General features: G+C 48.8%; 1 protein-coding gene across 1 annotated transcript in view; it reads right to left on the reverse strand.

Annotated features, from left to right (window-relative positions):
- Positions 1-21839, reverse strand: part of FAT2 (FAT atypical cadherin 2) — a 79249-nt gene that overhangs the window by 55236 nt on the left and 2174 nt on the right. Inside the window, exon 2 of the mRNA XM_032851606.1 lies at positions 392-3671. Within this exon, the coding sequence (XP_032707497.1) occupies positions 392-3650 (3259 nt within the window). The 5' untranslated portion in view covers positions 3651-3671. The remainder of the gene's footprint in view (positions 1-391; positions 3672-21839) is intronic.

A 21839-nucleotide genomic window follows, 5' to 3' on the forward strand; every position in this document is an offset into this window, starting at 1 on the left:
TTCATTTTAAAATTATATATAAAAATTTATAACCATGATGCATTACCTCTATAGGCATATACATATAATATGTTATATATAATAGTTATATATAATATATAATACGTACTGTGTAATATATGTATGTATATAAATGTATACACAGATGCCAATGAGATGGGTGATTTGACTTCAACAGATACACACACACACACACACACACATACACACATACACACAAACATCTCCAGTATGATAAAGATAAATTTAAAATAAAAGGGACAAAAAGGAGAGTCCCTATTTATTGCCTTTCTTTCTAGCCTGCAGCCTGCCTTCTTTCAGGACAGCCCCTGATCTCTTTAAGCCATTGTCTCCCAGCACCTGGCATTCCCATCCACCCCACTTTCAGTACCTGTGTCTTGGTTGATGCTAAAAGCTGCAAGACTGGTGCCAGCCCTCAGGAAGTACTGGAGCTCCCCATCCAAGCCACTGTCATCATCGTGGGCAGTCACTACCATCACCTGGGTGCCCGAGGGGCTATTTTCCTGCACTTGGCCCTGGTGCACAAAGGAGGCAAAGCGAGGAGGGTGGAGATTCTCATTCACATCCAGGACTATCACTTCCACGTGACAGAGGGTCCTGCGGGCCAGGGGCCTCCCACTGTCACTGGCCCACAAACTCAGATTGTATCCAGCCCGCCTCTCAAAATCCAGCTCTCTCTCCAGACTGAGTGCGCCGGTCATCAGGTCCACATGGAAGGTCCCATGGGCATCATCCAACAGGACGTAACGCACTTCTCCCGAAGGGCCCACATCAGGATCAGAGGCATCCAGAAATGTTAGAATAGTTCCTGGAGGCATATCCTCTGGGACTTTCAGACTGCTGAGTTCTGTGATGCATTGAGGAGAGTTGTCATTGACATCTTCCAATGTGATTATCAGGTCAGTGACAGAGAAGAGCTGGTGGCCCTTCCTGGGCTGATCCCTGGCCTCCACCTTGAGTATATATTGTGGCTCTGATTCCCGGTCTAGGTGTCCTGTGACAGCCAGTTCCCCAGTGAGGGGATGAAGGGCGAACTTCTCGGTGGGGCTTAGCAGGGTGTAGCGAACCCTCCCGTTGTCATCCGAGTCAGCATCTTTTGCTTTCAACTCTGCAATTGTGGTTCCAACTTCTGTGTCCTCTGAGATGGTTATCTGGTACCCACCAGGAGGAAATCTGGGTGCATTGTCATTCCAGTCTTTCACATTCACCGTCAGCAGCTTCCAGGACGACTTCTGGGGAGTGCCCAGGTCATACACTGTTACATTGAGGATGTAGAAACTGGTGGCTTCATAGTCCAGAGGGGCAGCTATGGTGAGCATCCCTGTCTCCAGCTCCATGTCAAAGCAGCCCTCATCATTGCCATCTGCAATCACATAGACCAGTTTGCCATTATAACCAGTGTCAGGGTCAATGGCTGCCAGGCGGGCCAGGGAGGTACTGACAGGAACCCGCTCAAGGATGTCAATGGACTGTGGGAAATGGTCCTCAAACTGGGGGGTATGGTGATTGATCTGATATGCACTTAAGGAAATGAAGTCCTCATCATTGGAGTCCTGGTTCTGAAACCCAACAGAATGGAGGATGGTCTTTGTGAAATGTGTCAGTACTCCTGTGTTATCACATGTTATAGGGACTTCAAAACGAGGGTCTTTTACTACAGTAACATTCAAAGTGGTGGGCGAGGCATAGTGTTTCCCGTCTGAGGCTGTAATTTTCAGGAAGTAGTTGATGGGTTGACCTGTAGTATGATTCATAAAAGAGCGTCTGAGCGATATCACTCCAGAGAAATGATTTAGATCAAAATACTGTAGTTCATTGCCTGACACAAACTCATATTTTAGGTTCTGAAGCTCATCCACATCTATGGCTGACACGGTCATTACAGATTTTCCTACTGGCCAGTCTTCACGGATAGACCCAGTACAGTTGACTTGCTCAAACATAGGCTTGTTGTCGTTCAAGTTCTTGAGCCTAAGAGATATAGACACTTCCTTTTCTTGGCGAAATGGGGATCCCCAGTCTGATGCCCGTACCCGGAAGGTATAAATTCTTTTCATAAGCTCATAGTCCATGGGTTTAGAGGTGGAGATGATCCCCAGGTAAGGGTCGATAGAAAAGGGCACAGCTTTTGGATGAGTGATGGAATAGGTGACATATCCATTCTCTCCATGATCCTTGTCTGTGGCACTAACCGTCAAAATGCTGGTGCCAGGTGGGATGTTCTCATCAAAGGTACCATCATAGGAGGACCTGTTGAAGATGGGGGCATGGTTGTTACAGTCCACAATATCGATGACCACAGTGGTGGAGGCCAGGCCTGGTGAGGTTCTGATGTGCAGCTGGTAGTGGGCTCGGTCATGGAAGTTCAAGAGCTTTGTGGTGGTGATGAGTCCAGTGCGAGCATTAAGTCTAAACCCCACATTCTCTGAGGATGGCTTTAGAACATACTGCAGGTTGAGGAAAGTTCGGATTACCTTCACCATCACCACACGGCTCCCAGGAGGGGAGACCTCACTAAGCTGCACTCTGTAAACAGCCTTCTCAAACTTAAGGGAAGCCAGTTTGGAAGGCGGTAGGTGAAAGCCCCTGATCTGGGAATAAAAGGAAGGTCTGCTCCCACTCCTGGCCTGTAGGCTGAGGTTGAATCCATGAAGGTGCTCCAGCCAGTTGATGTCTTTGACCGACACCAAACTGAACTCATTACTGCGGGTATAAGACTTGATGGCTTTGAAGTACTTTCCAGGGTCACCACCAACAATTTCCAGGGAGTCCACTTCAGCACCTGAGCTGTTTGCGTCTACCATCACAGTGGCATAGGTGGTATCCTCTCTGCTGTCTGGTGGAGCCACCACCACCGAGATGATGGCTGGGGGTTTCCTGAGGGCAGGCTCCACGTGGATAACGAGTGCAGCCAGATTACCAAAGCCATTGCCCTCTGAGATTTTCCTCATGCGGTCCACAGCCAGCACCTGGAGCTCATACCTCCCTCGCCAGGTGACATTGAGCTTCCCAGACAAGGTGACCACACCACTGGTGGGATGGATGGCAAACATCTCTGACCTCGTGTTAAAGGCATAATAGAACTGGGCATTCTGGCCCAGATCAGCATCTGTGGCAGTCACTTTACAGATGGGGCTCTTGAGGGACATGTCCTCAGAGATGGTGACTCGGTATGAGGGTGGGGAGAAGAGGGGCTTCAGGTCATTCTGGTCCAGGATGTGGACCACCACACGGGTCAAAGCTTCTAACTCCAAGGTCTTCTCTGTGGCCTGGATGATGAGGGTGTAGCTGTCTCGCACCTCCCTGTTCAGGAGGGCCGTGTTGCTGCTCTTTGTCCTTATTCTCAGAAAGCAGAAGTTGCCCACCACATATTCCTCTGTTTTAAACACATTGGCCACGTCGCCAGAGATAATCCGGTATCTCACTGCCCACTGGGGCTCGGCCAGGTAAATGCCCATTTTCACAGAGCTTTCCACGTAGGTCTTGGGGGCAGAGTTTTCGTAGATGGTTGCATTATACAGAGTGTGTGTGAAGCGCCAGGTGGAGGAGGAGACAAGCCCTTCTCGGGGCTTCTCACAGGTTGTACAATGGAGCAAGAAAATGACAAAGCCCAAGAAGGCAATAATCATGATGGAAAAACTCCCGAAGCCCTAGGTTTAAAAAAAAAAAAAAAAAAAAAAAAAAGGAAGGGTATAAGTTAGGAAAGAAACGGCTCCTACTGCTGTGGTTCTTAGCTGGGGTGATTTTGCCCCTCAGGGTACACCTGGCCATGTCTGAAGATGTTTTCCACTCTCCCAGCTTGTGGGGGAGGGGAAGCTACTGACATCTAGTGGATAGAGGTTGGGATGCTGCTAAACAACCTACATTGCATAGGACGGCCCCCCAACAACAAAAAAAAGTCAATAGTGCTGAGGTTGAGAAACCCCGTATTTGAAGACTATCCGATGAGTTTAAGTGCTTTCTCAGGGGTCCCTGGCAGATACAACACTGACCACTTGACTCCTTTTCCCAAAAAACCTTGAAGGGCTCCCCAGTGATGGTGTAATAGTTTCCTCCAGGGATCTAAGCTTGGCAATCTGGCTCTAGGTACTTCCTACAAGACCCTCCCATCAAGGCTGAGGTCTGGGCAAACTGAGGTGCGTCAGTACCTACAGGGGCTACAGAAAAGCAAAGTGACCAAGATCGTGGACCTGGCATCAGGCTGCTTGGCCATCAGCAGCCCTGGCTCCACCACTTACTAGCTGGGTGATTTTCTGGGCAGGTTATTTAACCTCTGTGAGCCTTGATTTCCTCTTCTTTAGCATGGAGATAAGGATATTATCTACCTCATTGGATTGTTGTGAAAATTGAATGAAATAAAGGGAAATGACTCAGCAGGGTGCCTGGGACATAGAAGTTTTAACTTAATATTGGCTATTTTTAGTAATAGGAAACTCAGTTTCATAAAGGGAAGGGACCCATCCAGGGCCTGAACAGCCGGATAGAGGCAAAACAAGAATTAGACTTGGGGCTCCTTGCATCACAAGTCAGGGCTGCTTCCCCTATCCCAGGTCTATCTGCCCCGTCCCACCACTTGTCCCTTTGGATAGGGCCTGATTCTGACTCATCCTGTAACTTCAAATCTCCTGGAATATCAGAGCTACAATGGAACTTTGAGACATGGAGTGCTCACCTGACTCATATATAGATGGGGAAATAGAGCCCCAGAGCGGGGACTGAGTCTTGCCCCATTTCACATAGTGGGTGGCCAGGAAAGAACTAGTCCCTGGGGGTTGTTGAAGTAGCCATGAATGAGTACTTCTCCCCCTAAGACCTGCTGTGGCTCCCATTCTCTCCCGTGCCATTTCCCACATGGATCATCCATGAATTCCAGCCTGGGTTAAAGTCCAGCCTGGGTTAAAAGTCCAACCTCAGGATTAAGGAAAGGGAGAAGATAGAAGGGGAGTAAGGGAGGGCAAAATTTGGTTGCCAGACTTCGACCTTCCAGAAGCAAAGTATGAGGCTGCATACGCCAGGCTTGTGCCTGGCTTGCCCATGAGTCTTGACTCCAAGGAGCTTTGTGGCTGTCAGCCAGATGTGCAGAGCATTCCTGGATGAAACGGGCAAGACTTGTTTTTCCAGTTGCCTCACTCTTCAAAGGCAAGGAAGAGTTAAACTCCCAGGGCAAGAGGGGAAAGGAGAGGCTTGCATCCTTGTCTTTCCAGAGTCCTGAGGGAGCTGAATGCAGCTTCTTTAAGACCTCGCGGGGAGCATCGCAACCTGGGAGGCAGGAGTGGAAAAGTCTGCCTAACTTGGGACCTGCAAGTCTGTGACAGAAAAGAATTTGACTGTGCCCAGTCCTTCCAGCCTCCCTACCACTATCTGTCTCTTGAAATCCTATTGGTGGCACCCCAGGCCCCGCACCTCAGAGAAGAGAGGGCAGGAATGGAGGCAGATTCTGTACTTGGGGTGTCTATTCCTCATCCTTCCTGCCTTCCACTCTTCCCCATCACTTACCACTGCAGCTCACAATGGAGTTGGCCCCAGGCAAAAACCATATTCCCTGCATTCCACTCACCCCATCCCCAACACAGTCTCCTGCAAGAGAGCATAGACCTCTGAGTCATGTGGACCCCAATGCCCCAGGGTGGCATTGCATTGGAAGCTGAAGCCCCAAGGAAAAATGAGTTCTTACCCCAGTCCCAGGTTTGCTCACTCTGCAGCCCAGAGAGCCTAGGGCGCACACAGCCTCCCTGCTTGCCCTGCCCTGCTTTGCAGAAAGCTTCCTGCTCACCAGGTCAGCACCCTCATAGGGCAGGCCCCAACAAGACACACCACTCAGCCGCTGCACAGGCACCTTGCAGAGATGAGCTTAGGGAAGGCAGCAGGGAGAGGGTCTCCCTGAAAGGGGATAAGATGCAAAGAGAATGCACCCATGGATGAGGGTTTGGTGAGTAGGGCTGTGTTCAAGCTTTAAGACCCACAGACCAGGTGAGTGGTTTGCTGAGGAAGGGCCTGTGTCTGGACATTTGTTTCCTGGCACCAAGCCTGGGCAAGTGAACAGGTTTTCAAGGTGCAGAGGCATGTTGGGTTCCCTGGGCTTCCCTCCCAGCCCAAAGCCTAGGACCATTATTTTGAAATGTCTTGTGAGGGGCACCTGGGTGGCTCAGTTAGTTAAGCATCTGCCTTTGAGTAAGGTCATGATCCCAGGGTCCTGGGATAGAGCCCTGTGTTCTGACTCCCTGCTCAGCACAGAGTCTGCTTCTTCCTCTGCATCCCTCCCCCACTTGTGCTTGCTTTTTCTCTCTCTCTCTCTCTCACTCTCTCTCTCTCTCTCTCTCTGATGAATAAATAAAATATTTTTTTAAAAAAGAAACATCTTGTGAAAACATAAATCAATTCAAATGACTTCCCTTCTTAAAATTCTCCAGTAGCTTCCCAGAGCATTCAGATTAAAATCTAAACTCCTTAATATGACCTACAAGGCCATGTGGGTCCACATGCATGTCTGCTTTTCTAATGATACCTCCCAGCACTCTCCCCATTGTTCATCAAGCTGCAGCCATATGGGCTTTCTCCTCCACAAACATGCCAAACTAGGGTCTGCCTCAGGGCCTTTGCATTGCTGTTTCTCTTTACTTAAGATTCTCACATGGCTGGCTCCTTCTTGTTATCCTTCCTCCTGGCTCAGCTCTCAAATGTCACATCCTAACACCCATTTTGATATAGCCTCCTTACTAGAACCCTTCTTTATTATACCACCCCATTTTCTCCATGGCACTTAGCACCACCCAGTATGTTCTTGCTAATTTGTTTAGTGACTGTCTCCTGCACTGGACACTGGGCTCCATGAAGACAAGAGAAGATACAAGTGTATCTTCTTCATGCATGAAATCCCAGTGCCAGGTATATAACCCTACTCAATAGGTGAAAACAGGAAGGATCTGGACTTAGGAAAAGCAAATGACAGAATGAAAATAGAAAGAACCATTAGTGATTATCCTTTCCTTTCTGAAGCTGGAATATGAAGTTCCCCCAAAAGAAAAGGACATGCCCAGGATGCCTGGGTGGCTCAGTCAGTTAAGCGTCATGATTCCAGAGTCCTGGGGTCGAGTCCCACATCCAGCTCCTTGATCATCAGAGAGTCAGCTTCTCCCTCTCCCTCTGCCTGCTGCTCCCCCTGCTTGCGCTTGCTCTCAATCTCTCTCTGACAAATAAATAAATAAAATAAAATCTTAAAAAAAAAAGAAAAAGGAAAAGGAAAGAAAGGGACTTGCCCAAAGTCATAGGGTAAGAACCAGAGCCAGGTTCTTTCCTCCAGACCACATTGCCAGAAAGAGAAACTGTGGATCTTTGTGAATCTGACCTTTTGGGATTAAGTCCCAGCTCCGTTGCTTGCCAACTACATAACCTTGGGGAAGTCAAGCTCCTCAAACCTCTGTTTTCTCATCTGTAAGATGGGGCTATTAAGAATACTGCTTTCCTAGGGTTTTATAAAGACTAAATAAAGAAAATCATGCCCATTAATGGACTTAGCACAGCTCCTGGCCCATAGAAAACAACTCAGTAAATATTAGTTATTATTAGTTTGCAAAGCCAAGGCTGAATCAAAGCCTGCTTAAGGTTGGGGTGTGGGTGGGGTCCACGTAACCCTCTGGAGAAAGCCCAGCCTGTGCCTCAGCGGAGCAGGAAGCCTCTGGTCTCTCGTCGAGTCTAAGCTTGCTGGCCCAGCCACAGGCTGTTCTGGTAAGCTGCGAGCAGGCGCTTGTCTGGGGTGGGGCCTCCTGTTCTTGGCTCCCCAGACTCAGAGGAAAATCTGCATGAGGGTGAATGTGCACATTTGCAAGAGAGAACACACATACTTAGGTGGCAATTTTTGAATAGTTGCATGGATACATTAATGGTATGTGCCTGCTTGACAGAATCAATATGGTATGAGCAAATAAGTTGGTAGCCATGGGGCTTGTGGGTGCACAGGTGTGAGCAAATGCAAGGGTGAGGGCACACGAATGGACCCTTTTAGAATATACATCTGAATCAGATCTGCCTCCTTGGAAATCCCCAGACCCGTCTCCCAGATGGGGAAGACAGCAGAAAGTGGTTCATAGCACAGTTTCTGGCTGTATGACCTTGAGCAAGTGGCTTACTGTCTGATTTTCATTTCTCTCCTTAATAATACTATTTTGAGAATGAAATTAATGTACATAAATGCTGAATGTAATATGTGACACAGTTTTCAACAAATGTTACCAAGTACTATTTCTTTTAGCAGCCAGCTCATACTACTGACTGCTGAGTTTGTAGGTAATGAAAACTCTCATGTGTATTATTACACCATCCCCAATCTGTCCTTCATGAGCTGATTTCCTCCAACTCAGGGCTGTAGGACTTTAATGAGACTATGATGCATTTCACCCTGTGCTTCAACTCACTGCTCCAACTTCTCAGAATCTGGATTCCAGGGTGCCTGGGTGTCTCCGTGGGTTAAGCATCTGCCTTTGGCTCAGGTCATGATCTTAGGGTCCTGGGATCGAGCCCCGCATTGGGCTCTTTGCTCAGCAGGGAGACTGCTTGCCTGCCTCTCTGCCTGCTTGTGATCTCTCTCTCTCTCTCTGTGTTAAGTAAATAAATGAAATCTTAAGGGAAAAAAAAAAAGAATCTGGATTCCAGCATTCAGAAACTTGGTGGTTGTGACATCCGTGTCTTTATCCAAGCCGTTGATAAAAAGTCTAAGCACAAGTGGGAGGAGCAATGCTCTGAGCTCCTTCGTCATTCTTTTGGTTAGTGACCTCCAGTGCCATTCTGGAATGAGTCATCTCAGAATACAGAGCTCCTCGTCACTGAGGAGCGCGGGTAGAGTCTGGGTAGCCACCTGTGAAGGATGGTGCTACTCTAGGGGGATTCTTGCCCTTGGGGGAGATGAGAAGAGCTCTAAAGTCCTTTCCAACTCATTCAGGTATGATTCTTTGGCCTGTGCAGGCCTGTGGTCTCTACTAACCCCTAAAAGAGCCCCTAAAGCAAGGAATGGATTTCCTCTGGCTGTGAATCAGGCTTGCACAGTCACTGATGCTTACACAATGGTCCTTGTGACAAGCTACCCTGGCTCTTGGGAGACCTGGGTCAAAAGTCATTTGTTCCCTGGTGGCCTTGGTCAAGTCAGTCACCTAAGCCCTGTGAACCTCTTTCCTCCTCTGTAAATGATGTGCTGTCTGTTGGGTGAAGGGGCTGGAAAGGATCTGTGATTTCAGACCCCTCTATTGCCTTCAGGGGCAGAATCTCTCTTTTCCTAATGAAATTGTAAATAGATTAAAGCAGATCTATGCTATTAGGAGCAGGGGTTTTGAGGGCTAGGGCCCTGCCCACAGTGTTGCCCCTCACCCCCACTGGGGAGCGCAGGTTTGAATAACTAGATAGCTGGCCTCTAGGAGCCCCTCCAGATCTGAGAAGCTGGGGCTCTGCTACTCCAGTGTCCTGTGTCCTGTCATAAAAAAGTCCTAAGACACACAGTTGGATACACTAGGATTCTAATGTACTATGATCTATATTTGTAATGGCCCATGTGCAGTGACTTTAGTCCTTAGTTCTAGAAGTCTGTGACTAATTCTGTTCCTTCCATGGGGAATCAGATGTACGCGGAGGAATTCAAAGTCAAATCAAACTCCCACTAAAGAAGCTTTTACCAGATTTCTTGAAACTGTCAGGCTTTGTTTCTGGCAGTGAATCCCCCCCCAACCCCCCCACACACATGTCCTTCCCAGAAGTACCCAGGCACAGACCAGTGAGGACATTCTCCCTCATGGCCCAACACCATCCCATTTTGTGGCATGTCCCAAATATTCATTAGTAGTTGCCTAATACTCCTAGGAAGCACATCTGTCCTTTTACTCCCACTTCACAGATAAGGGACCCTGAGATTTGCACAGCACACCCAAGACCACCAAGAAAGGTAGTGGCTGAACTGAAAACACACAGCCAGACTTCCTGAACCTAGGTGCTCTGGATTTCCTAAGTTGTAGGAAGAAACAAGGAGATGAGATATTATTTAAAGTTTGGAGAGCCTTTCATGAGAAAAAGAGGCCCTGGATTCATTTTTTCTGGATTAGAGAATGTCCACACTCCCCCCAAAATCCAAATGTAAACTTACTGTGGATTTGGGTGCCCTCAGTAAGTTTTCTCTGATCCACTCCCCTTCTCTCCATGGTGTCTGCCTCAAGCATCAGTGTTAGGGCTGGCTTCTGCTCCCTCTCAAGAAAGAATCCCAAGTATATTCTACTTGTGACAATGGCTGAAAGATGGGGAGGGAGAGGTGGGATGGTGCCTTTGAACCAGAATTAAAATCATCAGTGAAAGAATAGTGACATTCTAGGTAGCCGCTAGTCATGAAGTCTTTAGCTGCTGAGGTTATTTTTCCTCTTAGTAGTAGGGAGCCACTAAAGATTTTTGAGAAGCAGCAGGACCAGAAGAGAATTACATGCTGAGGTCTTATATCAGATCAAAAAGGAGATTTTTCCATTCAAGACTCCCAATCTGGTGTGGACGGTGCTGGAACAGCAGCTCTATGGGATTAAGCCAACTGGAATTCCCTGTGGGAAGAGAGGCTTGATTTCCTTCTCAGAAACTTGGATGAACCCCTTGAGTCACTTGCTAGTTTGTAGGCAGCCCCTGCCGGGTCCTCCTGTAAAAAAAACAGTCAAAGAACTGGACATAAGCAGGAAAGGAGCCAGTGGCTTGAGCCCTTGATGGGTTGTATGACCTTGGAAAGGCCACAGAACCTCTTCTGAACCTCACTTTATCTGTCTGTAAACTGAAGATAATAATAGCTACTCCTACCTACTTCCCAGGGCTGCAGGGGGGACAGATAATACGATAGCTGAATGTGCAGGGAGGAAAAGACGCAGAGGAACACCTTATTAGGACCAGTAATGGCTTGGTAAATGGCAGCCCGAACCACCAGCGGCCTGAGAGGCCCTCAAGATAGCTGTCAAAGGTCGGGCCTGCCCACGCCTGAAATTAGAAGGCAGAGCTGACTGACGAAGGAAGTCCTTACTTAGGTCATGGGGTAAAGAGACCTGGGACTGGAGGGGGTCCCTTCGTCGTTAGTGTTCTGATACTGTTGTTGATGACAAAATATGCGTTGTATCTAAACGTAATCTTTAAGTTAAAAAAAATCTGCATGCATTATCTCACTTGGCTTTGAGGGAAGGGGTGCAGCACTGGATAGAATTGATAGTCAAGAAAGTGGGCTCTGAAGTCAGATAGGCCTGGTTTCCGATCCCAGCTCTCCCATTCACCAGCTGTGTGACCTTGGGCAGTTATGTCACCTCTCTGGTCCCAGGGATATGGTCTAAGTACCAATCTCATGAAGTTGCTGAGAAGGCTGAATGAGTCAATGCATGACAAACAGCCAGCACTGGAATATACTCAATGCAAGTTAATTATTGTACCAACATCACCATCATTATTATGACACTTAATATGACCCTCATTTTGTAAATGAGAAACTGAGGCTCGGATAATTTGAAGGCTCTGCCCAGGTTCATCCACCTAATAGGTGATGGATTCAAGTGCCATCCAAGACCTGGGATCCATATTCCAAGAAGAGAGACTCAGAGAGGGCTGGTGTAGCTGGACCCAATTATTTAGAACAGCACTCTCCAAAAGAACTTCCTGCAATGGTGGGGATGTTCTATATCTGAGACGTCCAGGATGGGAGCCCTTAGCCATCTGTAGCTATCAAGGACTTGAAATGTGGCTGGTACAACTGAGGAACTGAGTTTGTAATTTTATTTCATTTAAATTTAAATAGGCACACATGACTCCTGGCTACTGTATTGGCCACCTCAGCTCTAGAGAACGTGGCACAGGAACCAGGAACCAAGGATGCTTGGGATTCAGAGAAGGATGCAGGGTCCCTCCATCTGGTAGGCACACCCAAGTGGGCACCCCAAGGCTCATGGTACTTTTAGGGACCCCTGAAATTGTTTCTGAATTTCTATTAAATTCAGAAGAAAGAAAACAAACTTTTAGGTTGAAGGAAATATTTTCATATAGAAAAATATATTTATCTTTATACCGACATTACCGTAAGATATAACGTCTAATATTTTTTCATGGATGAAGGGGCTATGATGCTTAGGACCCATGAACATCTTGATGGGACCGTGGGGAGATGGCTATGTGAGGAAAACAAAGGGCTTCCAGGCACCTGGGTTTTGAGGACACAAAGGGACGAAGTGGAGAAGGATGAGAAAATGTTTTATTATTGGGCCTTCTCAGCCAAAGTCATTCATTTATTCATTCATTCACTCATTCATTCATTCAATACTTATTTATTGAGGCCCACCCTGTGAGGGCATTCCAGAACAGAAAACAAGACAGATGAGGTCCCTGCTTGTGTGGGGATTCTATTCTAGTAACAGAAAGGAAGGAATGATAAATCAGGGTGACAAGGTGACATCTGAGCAGGGCGAGAGCTACAGAGTCTTCTTGAGAAAGGGTTTCAGACAGAAAAGAAGAGGCAGTGCGGAGTCCCCAAGGCAGGAGCAAGGAGGTCGTGCACACTCCAAAGTCGTGAGACTGCTTCCCAGACACGGAGGGTCTTTCAGCTACTGTTTGTCACCAAGGTCAATTTTCTAATGGAAGAGAAACCCATTCATGCTCACATCTCTGTCTACACTGTGAGGACAGTTTGGCTGCAGGCATTCTGATTTGCGGACCCTGACCCTCAGTGAGGCCCAGAGGGAGCAAAGTCTCTTCCTCTTGGGATCCCGTATGGATCCATGGGCTCTGCATTTGGAGCTGAAAACTCCCTGAACCCAAGGCACCCCAGAAGCAGTGGGCTCGGGGGGAGAGGCAGGAGGGGAGGAGTCCTGCCCCATTTCTTGGGGGGCTCTCTGGCCACAGTGGTTTGTAAGATGAAAACCAGCTCCCACTCAGCAGGGTGGAGAATGATACTTATCGATTAGAAGCTTGAGAGCCAAGCAAGGGAACTGAGCAACTCCTCTAGGTTCTACATTTGTGCCCTGGGCCAGATGGGGACATGAGTGGGAGGTCAGCCTTGTAGGAAGGCCCGCAGGAACCCTCGATTTTCTCCTCCTGGCTGGAAAGGCACTAGGAGATCCCTGCATGGGAGGAGAGGTAGGAAGGGGGAGAAAGGCTGTCCTGAAGGTCTAGGTTTGGGGTGGCTCTCTGGGAGGGAGGAAGGTTGTATTTTGAAGTCATGGGACAGACTTGCCCAGGGAACTGGAGAGCCTCTTCCAGAAAGCAGCACTGCTTGCAGAGGCTGGAACGTCCCGGCTACATAGCCTCGTCTAGTGGAGGCACTTCCTGTTTGTGCTTCTTGCCACTCAGATCCAGTGGAATCCTTTGCAAAGGGGTGAGTTTTCAGACATAGGGACACCAAGTTCCAAATTGAATGACCTTGGGTAGGTAACCTGACCTCTGAGCCTCTGCTTTTCCTTATCTTTAAAAGGGAGAAAATAAGCGAACCCACCTGAGGCAGTGGTTTGGAAGGTTTGACTAGATGGTTCGTGTTGAATGTTTAACACAGTGCATAGCACCCAGCAGTCACGAAGTAAATGTTAGCTGTTGTTACTGTTAAACCATCATTATCATTCTGTAAAGTGGATCCAACCGAGCTGGTGCTGTGGTAGATGTGAGTTGGGGCTGCAGAGCCCTGCATCCCATTTGCCGCCACCTCCACCCTCCCAGGCATCTCTGTGACCACAAGCCTCAGGCCTCCTGAGGGCACAGTTGGAAAATGATTTGAAGTCTAATCTGTTTGGAAAGATGGGAAAACTCTGCCCAGGGAAGGGAAGGCATTGCACTAAATCACATATGGCAGCAGTGGGCACAACTAGAACCAGATCCCAGTCTCCCTCTCCCGGGCTCTCCGCACTGACCAAGCTGCTCCCTCAACCCAGCCTTTCTCCCAACCTGCAGGCTCCTCGGTAACCCACAAAGTCACCAGCCAGGAGGAGACTGCATGGGTAAGGAGCCAGGCCTCAGGGTCAGACCTGGCCTCCATCCTGCCTCTGCTTGTATCTAGGGGATGGTTTTGTCTATCTCAGCCTCAGGTTCCCCATTTGTGATGTGGTGATAGCAGTTCTTACCTCATGGAGGATTTAATGAGCTTCTGCATGGACAACATTTAGCATAGTGCCAGGCACACAGAAAGTAGCTAGTGTTATTACTATTATCAATTATTACTATTGTAAAAATACAGTAATGTTACTACTATTACACTAGGTGTTCAAAAAGAATCTGTGGAAAGAGGGAACTATTCTCTGTATGTGTACCAGTCCCAGTCTATGTTCCAGGAGCTCCTTGCCATAGCACCCTTCTATACACACACACACACACACACACACACACACACGGGTCTTTGTGATATCCCTTCTCTCCTTGCGATGGTCTATAACAAAGTTTAAGCAGCAGCCTGAACAGCATCAAAATAATAAGAATAATTTCTATTCTGGGGCACCTGGGTGGCTCAGTCAGTTAAGCGTCCAACGCTTGGTTTCGGCTCAAGTCATAATCTCGGGGTCATGAGATCAAGCCCTGCTTCAGGCTCTGCACTGGGCGTGGAGCCTGATTAAGACTCTCTGTCTCTCTGCCTCCGCCGCTCACCCTGCTCATATGCACGTGCACTCTCTCTCTCTCTCAAAAAAGAAAAAAAAGGAGTAATTTCTATTCCCGTCATCTTCCCCACCCCTCAGTGGGTGCAGAGAGCTAATCCGTGTGATGTCAGTCAGAGGATGAGGGGGGCAGTGTGGTGGGTGTGAGGTGGCAGTGAAGACAGAAAGTGGAGAATGTTGGGGACGCACCCAACAACGTGAATTTCCTGATCTTTTTCATTCTGACACTGGCTTGCTGGGCTGGCCTCTCCAGGCCCCGTCCTCTGTAATCTGCATAAGGCCATTCAGCACAGCTCCCCTCTCTATCCGGGACATAACTGCCTTCCCAGGCCCCATAGCCACCAGTCAAGTGGACCCTGTTCCTCCTAGCTGGCTCTGAGAAGCTGCTGGAATGGAAGCTTCTCATCACTCCTCATTCATGATACCATCGCCCCCCCCTCCCTGTGGCCACTCCCGGTCAGGTCTACCTCCAAGTCAGGCCCCCCTGGGGGGTGGGGAGGCTACTGTCAGAGCCATCGAACAGGGTGGTCACTGGCTCAGGCTCCGGCCTCGGGCCACCGGGTTTTGAGTCCAGCCTGGGTTTGTGACCTGACCCTTGCTGGCTGTGTGACCTGAAGTAAACTAGTCATCCTGACCGAGTTTCAGTCTCTTCACATGTAAATTGGAGAAGATAATCATCAGGGTGTAGTGAAGCTTAATTAAAATGAAGGGCCTAAAACCGTCCTCACAATGGCTCACACAGGACCTTCACACCTGCACACACACACAATCACACACACCATCACACCTGCAAACACTGTGATGAAAATGAGCCCCACTCCTTTGGGGTCGAGGGTCCTCATTCACCCATCAGAAGGCCAACCAGGGGACCCAGTGGGAGCTGAGCAAAACCCCCTCATTTTATGGGACCTCCACTTGTTTATCGGGGAGTTGGGACGGGTCCCTGCTCTCTGGCCTTTAGCAGAGCTAACCCTCCACTAAGCTATGGTCGAATGATGCCCGGAGGATGGCGAGGTTTGGGGAAGACAAAATGTTTACAGAGGTAGACACTGGTCACAGCTAACATTTATTGAACATTTACTATGCGGAGAGGCCCCATAGTAAGCGCTCGGCATGCATTACAGCTTTTAAACTTGCTCACAGCAGCCCTATAATTATCCTCATTTTGCAGATGAGGTAAATGAGACTCAGAGAGGTTCCCTAACTTCCAATGCACATAGCCAGCATGTGGCCAAGGCGGGATTAAAATTCAAATCACCTCTGTGTGACCTGATCCCCTGCCTCTCTGTGCCCGGGGTTGGAAATAGCACTTGGGAGAGGAGAGGGATCACGTAACCATGTGTCCTCTCAGCCCCGCAAACACGGATTCTCAGCAAAGGCTCTATTTCCAGCCCTCCCTCTCCATCCCATTCCCTCTGGCCTGGCCCAGCCTAGCCGTGCTGTCTGTCCAGCCAAGTCCAAACCACTCTGAGCAGAACTGCCTAGCACAAAGCCGGCAGGCATGCAGGCCCGGGCAGGCAGGGAGCGGCATTCTAGCAGTGGGACATGACTAGAGGTTCCGCTCTCTGAGGCCCCTGTCCATGCAGTGCGGCTGGCTGAACCTGACGGCAGGCTAGAGGCAGGAAAGGGTTAGGGATGATTGTGAGCAGCAAGGTGCATACTAATGAGATGTAAGCCAGTATCTGCTGGTAGGCTCCAGGCCAAGGCCTGGAGTTCCAAGCCCCCAGAGCTCAGTCCACACTGATTTCCTCTTTCCCACAGTGACTCTGCTCCACTCTTCCATGGCAGACACAGAATAAAACCACGGGGCCCACTGTGCTCTCACCAGACAGGGCTGACCACTGAATGGGACTAGTGGTTCCCACTAAGGGGGTGGGGGTTCAAAAGACATATCTGCCAGCCCACCCCAGATCTACTAAATAAGACCATTAGGGCTGGGGCTCAGGAATAGATGTTTAACAAGCTCCCAGGGTGATTCTGGTGGGACTGGTGTTTGGGATCTGCTGAACAAGGTCATCTCTTCCATTAAGATCCTGTGTTCTACCGGGCCTCCTTTCAAAGTGGGTATCCCATATGTGATGCTCTCCAAGGCCCCAGTGCAGAGAGGTGGGGAAGCTCCTAAGAAGTGCTTCTCAAATGTCAGTGGGTTCAAGATCACAGCCTCATCTCAAGAAGTCTGATTGAGTAGGACTGTGTGCACTCAAGTGCACACTGTCCCCTGTAGGTGGTCTGCCAGTGTTCCACTGGCCCTCGGGCAAAGCAGACACAAGGTTATCTCTAGCGTCAATTAGAAGAGCAGACAGGATAGGGAAAGTGACAGGTCTGATTCCTGTGTCCGACTTTCACCGAGAGTCTTTGAGTCTGCAGATCTCCCTGTGCATCAGCATCCCAGAGGCGACTGTCTTGCTGTGGTCAGGTCTGTTTATCTTCCGGATAGACACTCAGCCCCGTGAACCATGTTCCACTTGCAGGGAATAGAAACGAACCGGAAAACGAAAGGGTTCCATCCACATACGTACACCTCATGACCCAGCCGTCCCACTCTTAGGAGACACAACAGAAGTGTGCACGTACACTCACCGAAGACTCACACAGAATCTTCAGAGGAGCACTATTATAATAGCCCCGCTGTAGAAACACCCTGAACGTCCACCAAAAGCCGAATGTAGGATGCTCATCTTGGGGAATACTAAGCAGCGACAGAAATGAAGTATTGCTCTGGGCAAAAATACGGATGAATCCCACTGACGTAGTCTGGGGCAAACACAGCCATATGCAAAAGAATGCATGGTGTACTCTTCTAACTACATAAAGGCAAACTTATCTGTGGATTAGAGTAAGATCAAGTCGCCCTTGTGAGGGTGTTAGTGACTCGAAGGGGCACAAAGGAGATTTCAGGAATGGTGGTAATGTTCTGTTTCTTCATCTGGGAACTGGTTAGTTTCTATAAAGGTCATTGAGCCATACACTTATGATTTGTGCATTTCTTGTATGCATATTATACTTCATTAAAAAGTTTTCTGGAAATGCTAGTAAAGGACTTCAAAGAACTTCTAATAAAAGGGAAGACATTGAAATAATAAAAGCATTCTGAATATGGCACATGGCGCAGGATTTCATTGCTTATAGGATTTTGGATTCTTCCTGCCCCAGGACCAGGAAGGAGACAGTTCTCAGAAACCAAGAGGCACGGGAGCTGTGCCAGGGCATACCAGGACCGTGGAACACCAACGACTCAGCAGCTCCCTCTCCCACCCCCATCCGGCCCGCCCTCCACAGAACCGCAAGGGCAAGGCAAACCCGCTTTCTACCAGGTTCCCAGGTTCAGCTGAGTCCCCATTCGCTGGGGTTTACTTCCTGAAGCATTTTTCTATCCTCGGAGCAGTTATCCAGTCTATTCTCTTGTTTGATCCCCTCAAAGACCCTATGAGGGGAGCAAAAAGTATTTCCATTTGATAGATAAGGAAGTTGAGACCTGGAGGTGGGGAGGTGGTCAGAAGATTTGTCCAAGGTCATACTGCTAGCAAGTGGCCCAGTCAGGGCTCAAACACAAGTCTTCAGATACCAAGTCCAATATTCCTTGGGCTACACCACATGGGCTTTTCTCAGGAATAGCCATACCGATTGTAGCTTCATCACTTAACGATGTCTGTGGATGTCAGAGTCCTTCAACAACCCAAGGATGGAGGTGCTATCATTTTATCCCCATTTTACAGATGAAAAAACTAAGGATCAGGAATCCAAGTGCCTTGTCCCAAGTCAATATCCAGCAAGATGGCATGTGGATTGGAAAAACAGAGTCTGAGCTCTGAAACACTAGTTAGTGGTTCCCAAATCAAGCTGGACCTCACCTGGAGTTCCCCTGGAGCTTGTTAAAAATGCAGATTCCCTGGCCCCACACCCAGATCCCACATTCTAGTGCTGTAGATGCAGGATGGGGCTGAGGAATCTGTATTTTTAAAAACAGCCCTAGGCATTTGGGTAGCTCAGCCCTAAACTAGGCTACCACTGAAATAGGACAGTAAAAATAACTCAAAGGTAAAGTTTCATTTACAAGTTCCAAATTACCTCACTGAGCCTCTCTAATAATCAGAATCCTCCTAACGATGGTACATAACCCCACAAGAAGGTATTTGACAACAGCCCCCCTGGCTGGGTAATCATCATGTTTGTGTGTGGGAGGAGATGGGGGAGTGACTAGCGAGGAGCATCAGGAGGGCTCTTGGGGAGCTGGGGGTGTCTGTTTTTGCTCTGGTTGCTGGTTAGCCACTGTTGTGTTCACTTAGCAAAATTCGTCAAGTTGTAACTTACAAGTGATGCACGTTGTTCTTGAATGTGTGCAAGAAGGAAAAAAGAGCACAGTGGAGACGCTATATAAGGAATCATTACAGAGTGGAGACTTACACGAGGGATCCAATAGGGTTCTTCTAATTATGTGCTTCCAAGAGTTTGAGATTCTAGGATTTGAATTTTCCAAAATGCTATGATTCTCTTGCACCAATTCCCTAGACTTCAGGAGCCCCCAAATCTGTCACAGTAGCTAACGTTTAGCAAGTTTTTAGTATGTGCTGGCTGCTATGCTAACAACTTCCGTGAGGTGGATAGCACTGTACACCCTGCACCCCAGAGAGGTGAAGTGATGTGTCCAAGGTCACAGACAGCAGTGCAGGCAGGACTGGAGCTGGAGTACCCTGGCTCCAGAGCTCATGTGCCCAACCCTGGCACAATACTGGTATCAAGCTCGGCCACTTCCCAAGGCTCAGCTCCTGGCGCATCTAAAATCCTGCATTTTGTGCCACGCAGTCATGCATTTGCTAAGAGGATCCAGAGGAAAGAGGACGCCGCAGGTACAGACAGCAGCCCTGACCTGGGACGCGTGAGCACACGCACACTAAGGTTACCCCACAGCAGGCATGTACACTCCTGCTCAGCTTGCACCCAGGCCAGCTGCTGTGGGCATTGGAGCTGAACGGGAACTGGGTAATGGAGAATTCTCCACTGTGGGCTTCCTGCCCCCAGCAAGGGGATGGATAGGTGCCTCGCGGGGGCCACTCCAGTCTCAGGAACGGGAAAAGACTCAGGACTGAGAGAAGGGGAGGGATTTCTCTCTTCCACAGGCTCCAAACTGGAAAATGTTTAAAGCATCACCTCTTTCATACTCCTTGGCCTGTCATACAGGGCCTTCAGTGACCTGGCCTCATCCTATCTCTCAGGGCACACTCTGAGCATTCTCCACCCAGCTGATAGTTTCCTGCACACACTTGCCCTACCTCGACACATGCTACTTTCTCTTTCTGAATTGCCTTTCCTCATTTTCGTTATTCAGACTTCAAAACTGATACTAAATGCCAGCTCCTCTAAGAAGCCTTCCTTCATTGACTCTATAACTGGGCTGACTATCACTTCTGGGCCCCCAGGCCCGTCTGAGTTTGCCTTTATTTTACTACCTCCCTCAAGGTACTAAACCATCCATTAATAGGCCTGCCTCCCCCAACCATGAATCTCTGGGGGCCTGAGACACGCTCACACTCATTAGTTGTAGTGAAGTCAGTGCCCAGAGGACAGAAGCTGTGGGACGGATGGGAAGTGGCTGAGCCTCTCTGAGTGTCTCCTGTCTCCACGCAGAAAATCAGAGGAAGAGCTACTGGGTAGGGCCTACTGGCCTGCAGGGCCGTTATGCAGAACAGAAGGTCCTTGTGCACGGGTCTAACCTGGCGTCAGGCACACAGAAAGGCCGGTAAATGAGAGCTCCCCTTTCCGTGTTTCAATCCCGTGCTCAGCAATGGCTCCCTGAGGGCTGCAAACAACCCAGGACAGCATTACAAACTGGTGACTTGAGGCAAGTAATTCAGAATCTATGGTTCCATCCATTAATGGGACCAACGATTCTCGGAGACTTCAGGGAACTCCTGAGGACCCTTCTAGTTGTACAGATACAGATACCTGCCAAGTCGCGGGCGGTAGTGATGGAGTGGTGTGCACATGCACGTGCGTGTGCCTATGTGTGTGTGTGTGCTGGTGAGCGTTGGGGCAGGGCTCCGATTGATGAGGTTTATGTCCCCAATCCCCTGAAGGGCAACTCAGTCTAGCCATCCTCCTGGTTATGGATCCCAAATTGTGTTCTGCGGAGGTGAAGATGATTCTCCCGCCTCCTAGATGGATGACCTGACTAGGAAGCAATGCCCTTTCCTGAACCGGGCTCAACAGAGAGGAGCAAAGGTGAGTGAAAATGTCTGGGGAGTAATCCTGCCTTCCCCGCTCACTTGCTGTGTGACCTCAGCCAAGGGCTCAGCGTTCTCTGGCCAGGTTGTGGCACCTCCATCTGTCTGATTCGATTATCTCTAAGGATCCTTCTGTGCCCCGCTCTTATTGACCTGTGATGGGTCAGGCTAATGTTTAGTTCCTCTAAGTGACAGTTCTCATCTATGAATTAGAGATAGAGATTCATGTGTTCTCTCAGCAGCTATGCAATGAGCATCTTTGATGGGCCAGGCGCTGTGCTGGACACGGGGGCCAGAGCAGTAAGCAACACATAGTAGGAGAGAGAGTGTCCAAAAAGAACCCTCGGGGCGCCTGGGTGGCTCAGTGGGTTAAAGCCTCTGCCTTCGGCTCAGGTCATGATCTCAGGGTCCTGGGATCGAGCCCCACGTCCGGCTTTCTGCTCAGCGGGGAGCCTGCTTCCTCCTCTCTCTCTCTCTCTCTGCCTGCCTCTCTGCCTACTTGTGATCCATCTGTCAAATAAATAAATAAAAATCTTAAAAAAAAAAAAAAAAAAGAACCCTCAAATAATTAATAATTCCAACTCTGATTTGTCTTACGAAGGAAGACTTCAGGGAGCTGTGAGCTGGTCTCCACCAAGGGGAGGCAGAGAGATCTGGTTACCTGATGACTGTGAGCGTAATGAATACGATCCTGTGTGCTACCTGCATGAACTCACTTAAATGTCACATCCATCTCTGAGAAAAGGACTATCATTAGCCCTCTTTCTCCAGTTAGGAGACTGAGGTTTAGAGAAGTTGAGGCCCAGGTCACACAACTAATAACATCCAGGATTTGAATACACACGTGTCTTTGTAAGCCTGTCTAGAAACCCTCATTATAAATGTAAGCATTAAGACCATTAGCCATAGAAAGAGTAGCTTTGATATTCTGAGCCAACTCTACTTGTGCTGGGAACCCAGGAAGCATGGGAAATTCCAGAGG

This window comes from Lontra canadensis, unplaced genomic scaffold (assembly GCF_010015895.1).
Source record: "Lontra canadensis isolate GAN:19392208 unplaced genomic scaffold, GSC_riverotter_1.0 scaffold5, whole genome shotgun sequence".
Classification (NCBI taxonomy): Eukaryota; Metazoa; Chordata; class Mammalia; order Carnivora; family Mustelidae; genus Lontra; species Lontra canadensis.